Genomic DNA, 19,297 nt, shown 5'->3' on the forward strand with positions numbered 1-19,297 from the left:
ACAACATTTCCATATAATTGACTTCCTTTGTAATCCTTTTTGTTTCATGTTACGCACTTAAGAACAGTATTCAAAGACTGGCGCCCAAAGGCTTCCCCAGATGGCCCCTTTAAGGGCTCATTCCTTGGACAGGCTGTATCCCTTTGCCTCCATGGTATCCTCTGAAGTCCTTGGCTTCCTTCAGGTTTAGCTGGATGGCAGCCTTCTGTCCAAGGACCTTGCTGATCTCCCTCTCCCTGGCCCTCATCCCAAGCTGTTAATGTTTCCTTCAATTACTATGTACTTATCTGTGTAAATATTACCTCGGTTAGCATATAAGCTTCCTGTTGTTCCTTTGAGTCCCCTCTAAGACCCCACCCTCTCCAGGAAGCCCTCCCCAGCCCCTCTTAATTCTGTTACTTATTTCCTGTTTGTTTTGTATGGAGCTTGCTGTGTAGACACAGGGTTGTAAGCTCCTTGAGGGCAGGGATTGTCTTTTGCCTCTGTTTGTATCTCCAGCCCTAGCACACAGTAGGTGCTTAACAGTGCATTAATTGATGTGAGGTTGTGGTGTTAAATGTAAATAGAAAGGGATGCTTGTGACCTAGAAAACTGCAAATGAACGTTATCTGTGTTTTATTGTATTTTCATTGATTTCGTTAAACATTTGCTAATTACCTTTTAGTCTGGTCTGGGCTGCCCTCGCTCAGGAGGATGCTCCTCGGATGTAGGCTGCTTTGTGTCTTTGTGCAGCGTGTGGCACACAGCGGGCCTCAGAAAGGCTTAAGGGATGAACAAGCCCAGTCCCTTTTCTGTACCACTTCCAGCTGTCGTGTGAGGTGGGTAGGCAGTACAAGGGTTTTTATCCCTCCTTTTGTATATGAGATGGGGAAGAATGACTTACTGGAAACCAAGCAGCCTGTGGGGGTCAGAACCAGCATTTGAACCCAGGGCCTCTGGCTGCCTGTTGGCTGCCTAGAGACACTGAGCCGGGCTTTGCAAGGGAAGACATGAATGAGGCCACAAGTTTTCCTTCTGTAGAAACTTGCATTTTAGAGGGGAGAAGAATGTCAGCCCAAGTAGATGAATAATGAATTTCCCCCAGCTGGAATGAGTCAGGGGATGGAATGAATACTGCTTATTTTTGCCATTTTTTTTTTCCTGCAGTTCTTAGAATTCTCGCATTTCAGATCTCAATAGGACCTCAGAGACTCTCCAGTCAGAGCACCTCATCTTACAGCTGAAGAAACTGAGGCCCAGTGTGGATCCCTTTGGGGGAGGGCCGGCTCCTCTGTTGGCTCTGTGGATCTCAGCTTGGCTGCCTGTGCAGTAGCTGCCTTTAGGGGAGACCACCCCCCCTCCAACCCCACCTCCCCTGACTCTGAGACTCAAGCCCCCTCCTGAGACTGCAGCTGCCTCTGCTCCTGAGGCTACCATTGCTGCTGCCTGCACTCTCTGGGCCATTGTGGGGTTGCATTGAGCCTAAAGCTGGGCCCACTGAGCTGGCACCCTCCTGGTCCCTTGTTTCCTTTGGGAATGTCTCTTGCTCACCAGAATTGCTGCTTTGGCTGCTGGGATTGATTGAGCTGTTGCCAAGCGATGCCAGGAGGTGGTGGCAGAGCTGGTGATGGGTGCAAGGGAGTCAGTGATTCTGGTGCTGCTGGTGGTCGGTGGTGCAGGCCACTAAGGGGGTCAATTTGTGGTTGGGCAGATCCCCTATAAAAGAGGAAGAGGAAGAAGGGAATGCTGACACGGGGCCTGGACACCTTCCTTGGTCCTTGAAGGGCCTTTCTGTCTCAGTATTTATTAAGTGACTGTTACATGTGAGATTTTGAGGATACAGACACACCTCAGCAACCACGAGTCCCTTCCCCAAAGGGCCTTAAATTCCATTGGAGGGGAGAGGGAGTGAGCTATAGAAATGTAAGTAGATATAAAATATTTATGGAGTAAAGACCAGCTGTTTGGAGCCGTGGAGAAAGGCACGGGATGGTCAGGAAGGGCCCACATGGGAGGTGGAGTTTGAGCACAGCTTTGAAGGAAGCCAGGGATTCTACAAGGCAGGGATTGTAGCCCTCTCATTCAGTGAGAAAACTTGTTTATAAATTGGCCCAGGGCCCATGGTTAATGGGTAGCCTTTGAACCCAGCTCCCATGCCTCCAAATTCAGGGCTTTTTCCTGAGCCTCATTTCCTCCCTTTACATTATGACCTTGGCCAGAGATGCCAAGGGATGGCTTCTTTTGTCTTTGTGTTCCTAGAATGTACCAGAGTGCCGTGGCATACAGTAGGCACTAAATTAGTGCTTGGTGGTCCATGGATACTGCCAGCCGCGCCTGCTCTGTGACCTCCTTAACTTCCTCTCTCTAGTTTTCTAATTTGAACTTGGCTTATCTTGCTATTGTTGGCAAATGTCCCTATCATTGGAGTGACCCTTGGGAGAGAGAAACTGGAGATGGGTTGGTATTAGCTCATGGATATAATCACTTACTTCTTCACTGGATTTGGGAAATGTTTTATTGTCTCTTCTTTTTACACCACAACCCCTGCCCCTCCCCTCTGTGTTGAACCCGACCTTGTAACAAAGAAAGACCTTTTTAAAGTAAAATGAAACCACACAGTGACCACACCTGAGAGAGGACCCTGCAGCCCCATTCTCAGGAGTAGAGAGAGGTTTCATGGTGAGTTCTCTGGGTCACATTGTTACTGAATTTCAGTTTCATCAGATTTAGCTGACTTGGTATTTCCATTACTGTGGTCATTACATGCACACATATAGTTATGTTGGTTTTTGTATCTTGCAATGCTTCATTAGCCTTCCCTGTGTTTTCTGGGCCTCAGTTTCCTCATCTATAAAATGATAAAGTTGTGTTCAGTATCTCCAAGGTTCTTTTCAGCTCTGTGTAACCTTGTGTCTTTCTCTCTCTCCCCTGCCAACTACCCCTCTTTAGAATAAAAGTCTCTGAGGACGGGAACCATCTTGCTTGCTTGAATGTACATCCATTTATTCCCCCAATGCCGTGGGGACACACAGATAGCACACTGCTTGGTATGTGGTAGACCTCAATGAATGCTTTATCCATCTGCTGTCTGTCTGTCTGGCTACCTGTCATTTGTCTGTCTTCCTTTTATAGTGTCTGTGCAGTATGTGTATTTACAGAGCTCCCTTTGAACTCCTTGGGGCATGTGGATTGCTGGATCAAAGGGTACAAACAGTTAGTGATTTTTCCCCGTCATTCCAAATTATTTTTGAAAACATTGCCTGCCATTTTAAACAAAGTACTGAGATATCCCAGGGCTATTAGGATTCACCCATCTGGTTCTTCCTCTTTGGGCAGCAGTTCCTCCAGGAGAAGGACCCCAGCTTTTTGGTGGATCAGTCCTTCTCAGGAGTGGGGATCTCTGAACACCGGTGCTTCCTTCAGGGTTCAGCCCTGTGCTTCTCCCTCTGGGGGCCTTCTCGATTCTCCCTTTTGGCTAGTGTTTTCTTCCTTTTCACATTATCGTGTGTTTACTTAGTCTAGAACTGGAAGAGACCTATGCCTAGAGGAGATCTAGTACAGCTCCTTCATTTTACACACAAGGAAACTGAGGCCCAGGGAAGTCCAGTCAGACCCACACCCTCCTTTTATAGATGAGGAAACAGGCCAATTGAGAGCCCAGGTGTCCCTATTACAGACCCAGGTCTCCCCACTGGACCTGTTGTCTCCTTCTGTGCTTCCATGTTGCATTCCCCAATAGACAGTGAACAGTCTGGGGGCACCCTGTCCTTGCTTGCCTTTGGGGTCCCCCAGGGTCCAGCACAGTACCTAACCCCATAGTGGCTGTGTCCCTCTGAGCTTGAAAGCTGTGACCCATGTGAACTACAGGTGCCCTGTCCCTCACTGGCCTCCACTGGCTGAGCCTGGGGAAGCCCAGGGCCATCTCCTAGTGACCATTAGTAATAGTAATGTAATTTGAATTTGAAGTTCCTTTTGTATTGCTAAGCTGAGAGGTACTTAGCACTTAGTAATTAATCAAGCCTCTGTTCAAGAAACAGAAGGTATGAACCTCTGTTGCTGACATAACAGGAAGGGGTCGGCTGAAAGAGGAAGGAGCTAATATTGTGTGTATATAAGGAGAAGTCACATCTTCTTGGAGCAAGCTTCCTGGAGGCAGAAGCTGCCCCAGCAAGGCTGAAGAGGAAAGGCCCCCCCAGGCTGGAGAGAATGATTTTGATTTTGGGAACCTGGGTGAAGTGATTCTGATAACCAGCTGGAGCTTCTGCTGAGGAGCTTCTGAGTCCTAGGGCCAGGCAGAGATTCTGGGAGCTGCTGAAGATGTCCAAGGGCCAGCTGGAGCTGCCGAAGGCTGAGGAAGCAAGACTGTGATGCTGGTACTTTGAATGAACCTGTTTGTGGCTTTGTTAAGCCTTAACTTCCGGGGAACAGAGACTGTGAAGGATTTAAGGTGGACTGGATGCTGTGAGCTCCAATGTGGAGCAGGAATTGCACGAAGAGCTGGACAAGGACCTGGGAGCTGTCTGCCTTTGAACCCAGGTGACAGTTTGGTGAATCCAGGTAGGATCTGGGACCATGGAAGGGGATCCAGGGAATCTGAGAGACCACCATGAGTCAAGCTGAAAGAAGACTTTACTTGGATACTGTGTACTGACTGAGAAATTGTAATTTACTAGTGACCTAGGGGTGGAGGGCCTGTGTATTTTCTGATGATTGAATAGTGAATAATGACTGAAAAAGTGACTGATTGAGTTAACTTAGTGTACCCCACAAGTGGAGAACTTTTACTATTGTACTTTGTGTCCCTTAAGGAGGCAAACCTCCTTAAGGATGATTGAATGATTGATTGACTAAATGAATGTACCTTGTTCAAAACTATGTGACCACTGTGGTGAAAACTATGTGGTCATTTTAGTGATAAGCTGTTGTGAATGCTGTATTTTGATTTTCTGTGACAAATTGTAACATTGTGAATGCTGTACCTTGATTTTCTGTGAATGCTTTGGTCTGATTTGTTATTGAATAGAGTGTTCACTATACTATGTAATTAGAACCTTAAAACTGTTCAGAGTAGCATTCTTCTGGAAAGCTACTCATGCTTGGCTTTACACTATGATGCATTTTAAGTTAAGTTTTAAGTTAAAAAAAAAAAGACAGATGAGCTGCCCTTGCAAAACTTTGCTTTTGAAAGAAGTTTGTTATAGGGCCAGAGCCAGATTTGGGTGAAGGCATTGTCTAGATTGTGTATCTAACCCTGTTGGGCCCCATATCTGTTGCCTCATTAGTAACAACTTTTCCACCTCTAGGTTTGTCCCTTTACGTACAACACGTTAGAATCGAAGAGACTTGGAGTAAGTACTCCTGATGTGGCCCTGGGACGGTGGAGGGAGGAGGAAGAGAAAGACATTTGGAAAGTAGACCTGGAAGGGCTGGTAGATAGGAAGCCTGCAGGCCTGCCTGCTCCCATGCCTGAGGGGGTGAATGTTCACTAAAGGCCATGTGATATTACCATTAGGCAGCTCTATGCCTTTGAGAGTTGTGAAGGAGATAATTTTAATTTAATTGAAGGATTTTTGAAGTGCTCATTATAAGGTCTAACCTTGTGTATGTAAAGTGCTGGGGATGGAGCAAGGCCAGAAAGCTATGAAAGTAGGCTAGAGAGAGACTGATGAAGCATTTATAAGTGCTTGCTCTGTGTCAGGCACAGGGGAAAAATATAAGCGAACAATTGCCCTGCCCTCTGGGAGCTTACATTTTAATGCAGGAAGACAATGCATAGTGGGGACCTAGAAGGTGGCTGGAGATGTTGGGAACCAAGTAAGAGGAGGCCCAGGTGTCCGCTCAAAGCCAGAGCCTGAGGTGGTTCAGAAGGGAATCTGATTGGAGGGAAGGCTGGGTGAAGATGGCGTGGCTTGAGCTCTCTGGGAACCATTAGAAGCCACTTAGGATGTGTTTATTCGTGGACTCGTCATGAAGTTTAAACATGTGACATTTCCCAAATAACATGGAAAAATTCACTCCACACAGCAAGGCGTATCTGATTGTATTAGGTCTCCTTTGAGAGACACAGTTTACACACAAGCTTAGGAAATGCCAGTGCATGGCTGGCGTTCAGTGGAAAGCCACAGAGTGCAGATGCACTATGTCTACCCTAGACTGGCCCCCTCCTACCCTGAGGGGTAATTGACTTACCATGTCAGGAAAAGCTGGTCCAGGAGAATGCTAGCTTGGGAGCTGGAGGGTCTCGGGATATTGGTGAGAATACTGAGGCCCACAGGGATTCAGTGACTTACCCCGGGTCCCTAGGTAGGAAGAATCAGAGGCAAGACTCGAACCTGGGTGCTTGCCTTCAAAGTCAGCCCTTTCCCTGCTGTACTGGAGGGTACCTCTCCTGTAGCCACAGGTCAGTAGCAATCCATAGAAGGAGGCAGAAATGTTTCCAGGACATCGGGTTTATGAGGAAGTCACTGCACACTGTAAAGTTGTGAACAAATGGGAGCATTTATTTATTAGGTGCTTGGTAATGTTTGCTGAGGAGGGAGCCCCTGCAGAAAGCCTCCTGGCAGAGGGGCCCGAGCCCTGCATCTGAGTCAGAAGACCTCCAGGGGCCTCGGCTTCCTCCCCTCCAAATGAGGCATCTAGTCAGACTACTTCCATCTCTAAACCTCCGGTGCTTTGGCCAAATGACCTCCAAAGTCCCTTCTAGTCCTTATTTCCCTGGTTTTAGTTGGCTTTCTTTGGCAACTTTTCTAACGGAGGCAGCCCTAGATGTGGTCAGTCAATGAATAAACCTTTATTAAGCATCTACTGTATGCTAGGCACTAAGGTATTTATATAAAAAGAGGCAAAAGACAGTCCCTGCCCTCAAGGAGCTTACAGTCTCATGGGGGAGACAACATGCAAAGATATAAAAAGCTCTATGCAGGATAACTGTGAAAGGATTATCAGAGGGAAGGCACTAGAGTTAAGAGGGCTTGGGGAAGGTGGGATTTGAGTTGGGACTTCAAGGAAGCCAATCAGTAAGTAGGTGGAATTGAGGAGGGAGAGTGCTCCAGGCCTGGGGGACTGTTAGAGAAAAGAGATGGAGGGTCTAGTTCTGGGAGGGTCTTAGAGAATTGTCTGAAGCTCGGAGACTTCAAGTTGGATCCCCTGACTAGGAAATGTCAGAGGCAGGCCTTGAACTCGGGTTTTCTGGATTCCCAGAAGTTCATTCTACCATGGTTCTTCTCTTGGTGGATTCTGCCATCTCCAAAGTAATTTTTCTCATGTTGGACAGTGAGGTGGCCTATTGTGTGTAGATTTCTTTTCATTTTGACCCTGGGTCATCTTCATTAAGCTATAAGTTTTACTGTAATCTAGGGGGCCTCATTAGCTAGCTGGAGTATTTGTAGGATACACATTAAGTGGGAATGAAAGTCTTCCTTTCTATGAGCTTCAGGGCTGGGGGACCACCTGTGGTCATCCCCTCTAGTCTCCTATCTTTTGATATCTTTGCACTTAAAAATCATTCCATGTGAGAGTTGCCCCTCTCCTTCCTGCATCCCTCCTTTCTCCCTTCCCCTCCTCTTTTTAGAAGGCTTCCAGAAAATAAGATGCCATCATCTTGGTGCTGGCCAGAATGGATCAGTGACTAGTGCCTGGTGTCCAAGGAGGTAGATCTTGCCACCAGCCTACCCCTTCTTTCCACATTCATTGCTATGGTGTGTGTGTGTGTGTGTGTGTGTGTATGTGTGTCTTTAGACACTTTAGTTTTTTAAAAATGTTTTGTTGCAGCTTTTTTGGGTTAATTTCACCATTTCCCCAACATCGATCTGCCTCCCACCGACATAAAGCCTTGCCCTGTCAGAAGGAAGGAGTCCAGTAGAAGAATACTCACTGTGTGTGGCCACACAGGCAGGATTCCACACCCAGCATCCTCTTCCATTTTTTCTCGTCATTTGTCAGTGCTCTGGAGGACACTGTGGCCTTTCCCTGGAGCAGCCTGGCTCTCAGAAGTCATCCATTTGCCCTGGTCCTCTTAACGGGCACATAGATGCCCTGTCCTCATTCACTGTCACTTTTGTTGGCTTGCCTTCATGCTTGTAAAAGGGGCTCTTTTGGAAGCCCTGTGGCTCACAGTTCTGTTTATAGCCACAGAGTCAGTACAATTAAGCCGGCTTCTTTTTTATAGTGAGATCCAGAATGTGTAGACAGACAGGGCCAGGGAGCACAGGCCTCAAGTCTGCCACCTGAAGTCTTTGGTTTGTGGGGAGAATTTGCTCAGGCTGAATTCTTTGCTAAAGAAGACAATTCTTCAAGCAGTGACTGGAAAATATAAGGACTTGGTCATGCTTTCACTGGGGGTTCTTAGCTTTTGGGGGGTCATGAGCCCCTCAGGCAGTCAGATCTGTAAAAGACCCTTCACAGAATCATGGTTTTAAATGCATAAACTGAAATATATGGGATTTCAAAGGAAACTGATTGTCAGAATACAAACTCTTAACATCACAGGTTTACAGAGCCTGGGTTAGGTCCCTCCCAGTTTCAGGGCTTCTCTGCACATTGTGAATTATACTTTTGTTCAATTACAGAATGAGAATACTAGAATTTGAGAGTTTGGCAGGGTCCATCTTGTCCCACCTGTACCCCACATCAATGCAGCTGAGAAGTGACTAGCCAGCCCTGCTTGGAGAGCACCAGTGAGGGCCCTCCACTGTTGCCTAAGGCAGTCCTCTTCCATTCTGGGATGGCTTTCTTTGTTAGGAAATTTTTCCTTACTGACATCAAACTGAAATTGGCCTTTTAGAGATTTCAGTTCAACAACAATAATAGTAGCTATTTGCATAATGCCTTTTTTTTTGTCTTTTGGAGGGGGGAAGGCAGGGCAATTGGGGTTAAGTGACTTGTCCAAGGTCACACAAGTAAGTGTTAAGTGTCTGAGGCCCGGTTTGAACTCAGGTCCTCCTGACTCCAGGGCCAGTGCTCTATTCACTGCTCCATCTAGCTGCCCTAACACTTAAAAATTTTTTTTTTTTTGCAAAGCATTTGACAAATATACTCTCATTTGAGCCTTACAACAACCCTGGGCTGTTGGTGCCATTACTAGCCCCATTTTACAGATGAGGAAACTGAGGCTGAGGGGCTCAGTCAACTAAGAAGGCTTAAGTGACTCAGGGTCACACAGCTAGCTAGCAAGGGTCTAAGGTAGGATTTGCACTCGGGTCTCCCTCATTCCCAATTTGAGCATTTTATCTACTTTGTCACCTAGTCTAGAGATCAGCTGTACATGGGAAGTTTGCACAACATTTATGGAGACCCAGGATGCATTTAGGAACCTTTGGATCTGAATATTGAGATCCTGCGAGTCTGGGTCACTGGGACTTGGTTTCATGAACTCAACTTGTAAAAATTGCTTTCTTGCATCTGGCTCCACTGGGCAAGACTAGAATTAAAATAGGTGCTTTTCTTTGCTGGATAATCTGCATTCCTGAACCTTGGGCAGCTTCTCTTTGGGGCTTACAGGAAAATAGCTTGAGTCAATCAGTCCAAACTTGTTTAACACATGAGGAAACTGAGGCTGAGAAGGGCTGTCTGGGCTCTACTCCTAACTAGTTGGGGCATTTTGAGCTAGCTGTTTGGCAGCTGCAAGATAGTGGTCTAGCTGGAGCCTGGATCTAGAGCCCTGGGATCAAATCTTGGCTCTGTTTACTAGTTGTGTGACCCTGGGCAAGTAGTTTAACCTCTCTGAGTCCTATTTTCCTCATCTGTAAAATGAGCTGGAGAAGAGAATGCCAAGAAAACCCCAGGTGGGGTCATGAGGACCCAGACAGGACTGAAATGACCAAACGACAGCTCCACAAGGTGCTTCGCAGACCTGAAAAAGTGCTATAGAAATGCTGTTTTTATTATGATTATCATCATATCACATTTCTGCCTTTGTAAACCTTAAAACACAGCAAAAGGAAACATCTGCTACTGTGATCTAAAAAGTAAGGGACTTGGAATAGATGTTATTAGTGATAATAACTCCCATTTTGATAATGCTTTATAGTTTACAAAGCACTTTCTTGATAACAGTCTTAAGAAAGAGGTCAAATTTTATTCCCATTTTACAGGTAAGAAAAATTAGGTTTAAGAGGCAGATTGGCTTTTTCAGGGTCAAATGAATTCCTGAGGTCTTTGACCCCAAATCCAGAGTTCCGTTCACTGCCTCAGACAGAGCACCAAAGAGTTAAGAAAGTGCCTTACGTGATTATTTCTCTTAAATCTTACAATGATTTCTCTGAGGGAGGTTGTGGTCATACCACCGGTTGGATGAGGAGCCTGGCTTGAAGAAGTCCGGTCACAATAGCCTGTAAGAGAACAGAGCCTGGAATCTTGAACCTGGGGTCTTGGACTCCAAAGCCTTGGAAATCCTCTCTCTAAATTGTTTGACCTTTGCTGCTGCACCACGTGGTGTCGGACAGAAGAGCACAGATTCTGCTGGAAGGGACCTTAGGAGCCATTGAGTCCAACTCTCTCATTTTACCGATGAGGAAACTAAGGGCCATGGAGGTGAAGAGATGTTCTGCTCAGGTCAGGCAGGTAATAGGAGAGCTGGAAAGTGAGCTGTGTTTTCTGATGCTGTTCTTATTTCTTGTTCCTGGGTCCTCAAGATGATACTTGAGAGTTTTTGTGGTACAGAGCCCAGCTTAGGTGCAGCTGGGGGGTAGGGGGGGGGGATTCAGGCCTTAAAACAGAGAGCAGGCCCGCTGGCTTGACCTCCAGCTGGACAAAAGACTTCCCTTTCCCTTTGCAAAGAGCCCCGCTCTTGTGGGGACAGGCCTGGAAACTTTAGAACTTTTACTCTTAAGAAGACTAAACTGACTAAATCCCTCCAAAGCAAACAGGGGGCCCAGAAGCAGCTGCAAAAATAGAATTGTTTGAAAAAAAAAGTAGGAGTAGACCCAGGATGTTAAAGTATCTGCCACAGCTTAATCAAGGTCAAGTTACTTCCCGGAATAGGAGTGGGGAGTCCCCTAGGAAGTTTAAGTACTACCAAGGACTGCTGTGACCTTATGGAAGGGCAGCAATGTCTCATAAACCAGAAAGGAAGCCTCTCGATGTTCTGGCTTTCATCCCATGCCAGTGACAGTCACTGACCAAGCCCTGTGCAAGCATCAGCGAGGACTCTTCAGGTCGTTTTCTGTCTGCGGATGAAAAAACCTGAGTGCGGGTTAGCGAGTGGAGCAACCTGGAGGAGAGAGAAATTACAGTCAGATGTGAGGTTAGAGTCAAAACAAGCGAGTCTTTCAGGAGATGGAAATTGATGGCTTGCTCCTGAAGAAAAAAAATCGATCAGATTTTTTCGAGGTCTTAGGTTGGTTTTTTTTTTTTTTTGAGGTGAAATGATCTGCTTAGTTTGGTCAAGCGAGGCCTGTGATTTAAAAGTGGAATGTTGCTGCTGAGCTGGGGAAATAGGAGCTCACCTTCCTCCCCATCATAATTCTGAAGAGAAAAGCCCTTGATCGGGCGTTTTAATGGATGAAAGGTGTTTCAGGGGAAAGTCGAATAAAAAAAAGTCAAATTATGGAAACGAGGCATTCACATGATTGATCGGGGAGGGGCTGGACAATAAACACAGTGGAACCTCAATTTGGGCCCAAGTTCTGGGCTGAGATGCCCTTCCTCCTCAGCCCCCATCCCTTAAAGTCCACTTTTGACATGGTCAGCGTGACACTTCTCTCTTCTCTAAATTAAGACATTTCTATGCTCATTGGCCTCAGAAGCCTTCCAGGTGCTGAACTATGTTTCTGTGATCCTGCCCCGCCCCCCCCCAAGGCTTTCCTAATCCTCCTAATTAGTGTTCCCTCCCCAAATTATCTCTGATTCCATGTTCTCTTTAGATATTTTTTTCCACGTGGCAGCAGGGAGGGGTATGATTGTTGGTAATAGCCTGTGGGCTCCATGGGTGTTCTCCTGAAGCTGAGAGAAAATGAGAAAGGCCCCCATCATGTCAAGTGAGGACATGGGCAGAAGTTCTGGGGAGAACAGTAGGGAATGGGGGGATGCTGCTGTTTGTCTCAATAGAATATAAGGTCCAAGAGGGCAGGAACTGTTTTCACTTTGTCTTTGTTTACTCAAGTGTTTTACACATAGTCAGTGCCTGCTCATAGAATGGATGGATGGGTGGGTGGGTGGATGGATGGATGGATGGATGGATGGATGGATGGATGGACGGATGGATGGATGGATGAATTTTGCATCAAACCTGCTCAGGGTACATCTCTATTCCTGTAATGAATGAAACAACTCCCATTGGCCTGCTATTATTGGCCTGCTATTCACAGGAATGGTGTGTGATAACGTTTCAGTCCTGGGTTTTGGTGAGTGTGAGTTGGGGCTCGAATTCCCCATACCCTTTGTGCTGCGGGGGTGGTGACAGAGCAGGTGCTGCTGGGAGAGTGCATCAGCTCATCTGCCAGGGTGCAAACTGAAATTAGGAGCAATATTACAGTAGCAGCTACTGGTAGAAAAGGACCCAGTATCCTGAGGCTGATATCTCTTGAGGCTGTGTATGCAGAAGGCTCCGAGACAAGGTGAGAGTCTTGTGCTGAGACAGGTCAGATGTGCTGGTCTGGACTTTGTTCTTATGTTTGTGTGTCCTGTGGATATAAGCTGTTCATTTGGGCACCGTATCTGTGAGGGTGTATTCTGTAAGTATTTACCCAAAGGTGCTTTTCAGCCCCTGGCTGTGCTCTTAAGCCAGCCTTAGAGAGTGGCCTCGAGCACTGAGAAGTTAAAGGTTCTGCTGAGGGTCACACAGCCAGGATGGACTCTAACCTGGATCTTCCTGGGCATCCATTCTCTACCCGGTCTTGCCTCTTAGGATCATTAGAGATCATTTATCCTCTCCTTTCCCACCTGATGAAACAGATGCAGAAAAGCCCAGTGTCTCAGACATTCTGAATCCAAATCAGAGATTTTCCCGGATTCTCTTCCCTAGACTTTTTGTGCCCCGTTTTTTATTGCAGAATGCTGCAAACAGTACTGTCACCCTTTGTTTTATTGGTAATGTTGAGTCTTCTGGCATCATGGTGTGCTAGGATTCTTGTGACCCTTTGGTGTCGTTGGGAGGATGTTGGCTTGGTCTGTTGTTTGATTATTGGCGGGCGCTTCATTGTATTGTCATCACTTGGATGGATTGATGGTTTCCTTGATGTGAGTATTCCCCTTGGGAATGTGGGTTAGAACACACAGATCCCTTCTTATCCATGTGCCTCTTGCCCACGTCTTTGCCATAAATCATCCAAGTCAGGGACCCAGCTGTCTGCCGTTTCTCACTCTTGTTGCATCATGAACCCACCTTCTTTCTGATCCTACATTTCCTCGATGCTAGCTTCTATACCAGTTAATACGTGGAAATTATAATTACGGCCTCGTTAGGAATGTCTCTTCTTTACTTGCTATCTTGATTCTTTGGAGAATGTGGCATTGTGTGATTGTCAGCCATATTGCATTATCAGAAGTACATTGGAGTTAAGATGATGGGTTTTTGGTTTTGTTTTGGGGTTCGGCTTGGGGTCATTGAAAGTGATACATAGTTTTCAAGTGCAGCTTACTTAGCTCCCTCATTTTTCCCTGTTCAATTTTAGCCCCAGCTTGTTCATCTGAAACAGATCTATTGAATTCCTAGCTCAGTGGGCTTAGCCATCCTGCTGCATGTCATAGTTGGGGCACTAGGCATTCTCATTCCTTTCGTTATTTCCAGTGTGGATTGTCAGACTGTCTTGCAGTTCATAGATTCAGTTGAGGTCCTTTAGTATTCCAGGACTTGCCTCTGTCAGCACAATGCCATCTTCAAGTAGATGTATCTGGAGGGACCTCACCATCTGCAGAGAATCCCTCTTACATTTGGATTATGTGTAATTAAATTAATCCTTTAATTAAAATAAAATCACATTAATGGAATATAATGGAACTCTTTTTGTAAAATACACAAAGGCTGCCTTGCTAACTTAATATTGCTTTTTTTGTTTGTCTAATTTCTTTATTTATGTGTTATGGTTTTAACGTTCTTTTTCTTCAGATGCTTTTCAAGAAGTGGTGGTGAATTGTTTCATGTATTCTGTCTGAGTGGTAGATGGTAACACAGACTTTTGGGCCCATTAGTAACACACAATGAAAGGGGGATGGGTTATGGGAGCCTAGTGAGTCATTCACCCTGTGGGTGACCAAAATGTAGGATTGGTTCATGGGAGCCGCAGCAAAGAGTTAAAAATTGGGCTACAAGTTTCTGTGGTTGTTTGGGGCTTTTTCCAAGGCAAAAGCATCATCTCTAAGGTGAATTCTCTGAGCTCACGGGCACCCACTCGATTTCTTTCCAGCTACTTTTCCCTACCACAAAGGGTGTTCCTTCCAGTACGTTGGTTCATATGGGACCTTTTCTTTCTGTCTTTAACGTGCTTAAGGCATATACTTCATTGGCAGCTAGGCAGAGTGATGGATAGATCCCCAGACTTGGAGTCGGGAAGGCTTGAATTCAGATCCTTGTCCTGGGTGTGACCTGGTCACTTAGTTTGTGCCAGCCTCAGTTTCTGCATCTGTAAAATGGGCATAAGAACAGCACCTACCTTAGGGTTGTTGTAAAGATCCTGATAAATATCATATGTCAAGTGCTTTGTGAACCCCAAGGCGATACACAGATGCTCTCCTTACTCTTATTCTCACCACTGGGTCTAGAGCTGTGAACACTAGGGTGACTTTTCTTGCTCTCAGATCACTTCACAGAATTGTTTGGACCAATCCACAATTCCACCAAGAGGGCTTTTGTTTGCGGGTCCCCCCAGTGCTGCCTACTTCCTCCTTTTGTCCTCTTCCAGCTTGCCCATGTGAAGTGAAACCTCAGACTTGTTTTACTTTTCATTTCTCTTATTACTACTGATTCAGAGTAATCTCTTATATGGTTATAATATTATTTAAAACTCCCCAACAACCCAGGATTACTAAATTCTCAAACTTGTCAACACTTGCAAGCCCAGATTTGAATTTGAGTTTGCCTCTGGGCCTTGTTGTATTAGAAAGAATGGGGTCCCAAAGCAAGTTGATTGGCTTGACCAGAATGTCTGATAATCAGCTGGATGCCTATACTAGAGGTCATTGGTCTAGAAGGAAAGCTCCATTACCAGGCCAATAAACTTGAAGGTCTAATAAATTGTTACTTTGAGGTAGGGAACAATGTAGCTCCCTACCACCCAGATTTCCTGGATGACCGATTCTGAATGTTGATGGCAGCCAGTTTTTTTTCCAGTGGGTTGGTCTAACGGATGCTCATGCTTTTAGGCTCCTTGAAGATCTTGTGTGAGGCAAGGCTGCCTCTTTTTGATTGTTAGTTAGGGTTCCTTCCCCCTTCCCCAATTTAAAATTAGCTAAAGGTTAATCTCTTTTTCTGGGAGAAGTCTGCAGATTACAGGATCAAAATTTTTTGTGTTTTTTTTGCCTTTTGGAAGGCAATTGGGGTTAAGTAACTTGCCCAAGGTTACACGGCTAGTTTTCTTGTGTGGGTGTAAAGTGTCTGAAGCTGGAACCGAACTCGGGTCCTCCTGACTCCAGGGCCTGCGCTTTACTCACTTCACCACCTAGCTGCCCAGGATCGAAATTTTAGCTCAGGAAGACACCTGTGGAAAGCTCTGCATGTACTCCATCCTCCCGACTGAAGTTAAGTGACTTTCCAGAGGTCACACAGAGAGTAGGTGGCAGGACCAGGCGAAGTCCTAAATTCTTTGTCTCCTGATCCATAGCTCTTTCAGCTGTACGACTCTGCCCCTGGTTTGAGCCCCACATTCCAGCTCCATAGAGGAGTAGCTCTAGAAAAACCGTGGAACATTGCCTTTGTTGATCTCACTGATATTAGCTCTTTCGATAAGGGGTTTGACATAGGAGGAAATAGAAGCAAATTGCTTAAAAAGAGATTTGGGTGATTTGAGCTTTTCAATGCTCTGTGCTGTTCTTGGCCCTGCTTACTGCGGATAATCAAGAGTTATTAGCCCTGTGTGTCTGGCTTTTTCAGAGTGCTGGCTTGCTGTGCTTTTTGGATATGGTAAATCCAGGCCCAGCCTGTTATTCCACCCGGGGTTTGACATAATAGTCATAACTCACAAGGATTTGGCCCTTGATGGTTACAGTGAGGCTGTGAAGTTTGCTGGATAAAGGCTGAGCTTGGAGTCAGGGGGAGCTGAGTTCAGATTCCACCTCTCGTACTAGTCATTTAACCTCTGTGCGTTGCAGACAATTTAGGGGCTTTCTCTGTTTTGTCTTGGTGATGGAGGCTAGATATTTGATATATGTTTATTGATTAATCTCCTTAGTCACAGAAAAGTTTTTCTGCTTTCATAGAAAGATTTCCCACAATGAGAATTCCTTATTAACAGAAATTACAGATGGTTTTATAGTCAAGTCCTATGGCTAACAAAGTGCTCCCAGAGACATTATCTCTATGTTACACTTAAGACATTGTGGTCAAATTTTTGAAAAGTGGCTCAAAATAAATTTTTTTATCTGAACCTGTCATTGTGTGAGATTGTCCCAGTGTGAATACTGTTTTCATCAGTCCAGATTGGCAGCTCCTGCATAACTTGGGACCATAGATTTAGAACTGGAAGGAAACTTAGCACTCCTCTAGGGCAGTGGATAGAGTGAGGGGCCTGGAATCAGGAAGATCTGAGTTCAAATCCGGCTTCAGATGCTTACTATATGTGTGATCCTGGGCAAGTCACTATAAAATGGGTTATAGAAGGAAATAGCAAACCCCTCCAGTATCCTTGCCAAGAAAACCCCAGATGGGATCATGAAGGTTAGAAATGACTGAAAAATGACTGAACAACAGTTCAACCCTCCCATTCTGTAGACATTTTATAGAAGAAAATAGAGCCTATAGAGGCAAAATCCCTTGTTTCAGGTCACACTGGTTAGAAAGTGTCAGAGTGGGATTTGAAGCCAGATCCTGGACAGGAACTCCAAATCCAGCCCTTTTTCCACTAAGATCCCATGGCCTCCCAGAGGCATCAAGAGCTTAGCTCACTCAGCTCGTGGGCATCAGGGCAGGGCTTGGTCCCTGCTCTCCCCCCTCACTCCCACTTTGCCAACCTGCCTCTCTCATAGGACCAATCAACTTCTTACCTGTCCTTAATTGTCTCTAGGATCTGAGGAGGTATCTCATTTTCACCCCTGTTGCAGCCTACCTTATTTCATATTTTATTCATGCACTTTTTATTTACCTCATCACTGATCAATTGTGGGATAGCCCATGACTATGTATTTAGTGCCTTTGCCCTGCTAAATTCTGAAAGAGATACACGGAAGTTGGAGAAGACAACTCTCCCAGCCTTCCAAGATCTTATAACAAACTGTAGGGGGGCATGCCCATGTGTGGATTAAAAACAAAATACATTATTACAGGGTAAGTGTATCAGCGATTAGCAGAACTAAGGGCAAGGTGAAATTCAGTGGAGAAGGTTGTTAATGGCTGAAGAGTCAGTGAAGACTTGCTGGAGGAAGTGACTTTTGATGCAGAATTTCAAGGGTTAGATCTCCTCTGAGATCCCCCATAGAGCTCTGGGCTTCTGATCTACAGTCAGACATTGATACCATGAACCCAGAAGAACAAAATCAGGTGGGTGGAATTTGGAAAGAATGATCCCTCTGCAAGGGTCTCTTTGGGCTCATCTGTCTTGGTGGCTTTAATTCTTAGAGAACTCAGCTGCTTTGTGTTTCTTGAATGCACCAGGGTTGACCCCACTTGTGGCTTCGTTCCTGAAAGTTATTGGTGACTGTTTGGCATTTAGGAAACCCTCTTTTCATCCGTCTATTCTAATGATGCATGTAAAGGCTGAACTGGGTTAAAATCGGGATTCTGCTCCTCACTGCCTTTGTGATCTTGGGCAAGTGAGCTGGGCCAGTTTCCCTCTCTGAGCCTCACTTTTCAAATGAGGGGGTTAGACTGGATGGCACCTAAGGCTCCTTCTAGCTCCAGATCTGTGAGCTCATGAACAAAGTAGAATGTCAGATTGTCTGTCTCTGTGGAAGCAGTGAGATCTCTACTGACTACCTAGAGATCTTCAAGGTCAGGCTGGATGCCCACTGATTTGAGTATTTTGTAGATGAGTTGCTGCTTCAGGTACAGATTGTATTAGATGTCCTATGCAGTCCCTCCTCCTTTGAGGGGCAGTGTGGTACAGTGGTTAGATGTTTTGTCTTGGAATCAGGCAGTCCTGATTTTGATCCTGCCTCAAGCACTTAGCTAGCTCTCTGGCCTTGGGCAAGTTGTAATCTCTCTCAGCCTCCTTTTTCTCATCTGGAAAAAGGGGAGGGTTTGGATTTGACCTCTGAGGTTCTTTCTTGCTCAAAATCTCTGCTTCTGTGGTCTTTCCAACTCTGAGATTTTATGCTTCTGCAAAGATGAACTTCATCTTTCCCCCAGTCAGTATTCAGTCTTGTGTGTTGTTTTCAAGAGAAGCTGCTTGGTTTAATTAACTTTCCTTCCCATTAATTATGTGTTAATAGCAATGCTTTTTAGTAAACCAAATTCTCCAAGTATTTCTGAGTGCTCTGGACCAGGCTGGCTGGGAAGTTCTCTGGGAATAGTTAATGGAGGGGGAAATGTATGACATACTTCTTTTGGGGGGAGGTAGAGGTATATAGATTAAATTAGTAAAACATGTGACTGCTTTGAATCCTGAGTTGGAATATCTTTTTAGAAACAGACTACTCAAATCATTCCCTTTCTATTTGGCTACACTTGGGGAATGTTACAAATCCATCACTTTCATTTGGCCAAGCATCCTTGAGGTTGACTATGCCATGCAATACTCCAAAGTGTCAGGAGGGAAAGCCTTCCTGCCTCCATCATCTGTCAGGACTGAGCATTTTAGAGCTGGAAAGACCTGAGAGGGTAGCTGATTCATCTCTCTCCTTCATTTCATAGGTGAAAAAATGGGGTCCCAGAGAGTCTGGGAAACATCATTTTTGGTGCATTGTTTTTCATCATTTAGTATAGTTTTCCCTTCTTTTGGACAAGATCTGTGATTTCATCAGTGTAGGGAATTCCCAATGTGGAAACTTTCTCCACCCATAGAGATGAACAACTTCTCTGTAATGTAAAGTCTCCGAGAGTTGCTTGGAGGCACCGAGAGTTTGAGAGGGGACCATAACCACACACGGAATCCGGGCCTGAACCCAGGTCTTTCTGGCCATCAGTGCTGTGCAGATTCCCCCAGGATCCTGTAGAGGGAGTGGAGATTGGGGGAAAGACCACGTAGCTGCCTGTTGTAGTCAATAAACATTTATTCAGTACCTACTCACTATG

At 45.5% G+C, this 19,297-nt stretch overlaps 1 protein-coding gene across 3 annotated transcripts in view; it reads left to right on the forward strand.

Annotated features, from left to right (window-relative positions):
- BICC1 (BicC family RNA binding protein 1) overlaps window positions 1-19,297 on the forward strand; it is a 286,143-nt gene that overhangs the window by 55,834 nt on the left and 211,012 nt on the right. The window contains exon 1 of one of the 3 annotated variants that reach the window (XM_069101826.1): window positions 12,407-12,533. The exons of the other annotated variants lie outside the window; for them this stretch is intronic. Coding sequence (XP_068957927.1) covers window positions 12,512-12,533 — 22 coding nt within the window. The 5' untranslated portion in view covers window positions 12,407-12,511. Of the gene's footprint in view, window positions 1-12,406; window positions 12,534-19,297 lie in introns of those variants that run through there. 3 annotated transcript variants of the gene reach the window in all.

The sequence above is a fragment of the Petaurus breviceps genome, unplaced genomic scaffold (assembly GCF_028583685.1).
Source record: "Petaurus breviceps papuanus isolate PSGF00001 unplaced genomic scaffold, PetGlider_PUasm1.0 490, whole genome shotgun sequence".
NCBI lineage: Eukaryota > Metazoa > Chordata > Mammalia > Diprotodontia > Petauridae > Petaurus > Petaurus breviceps.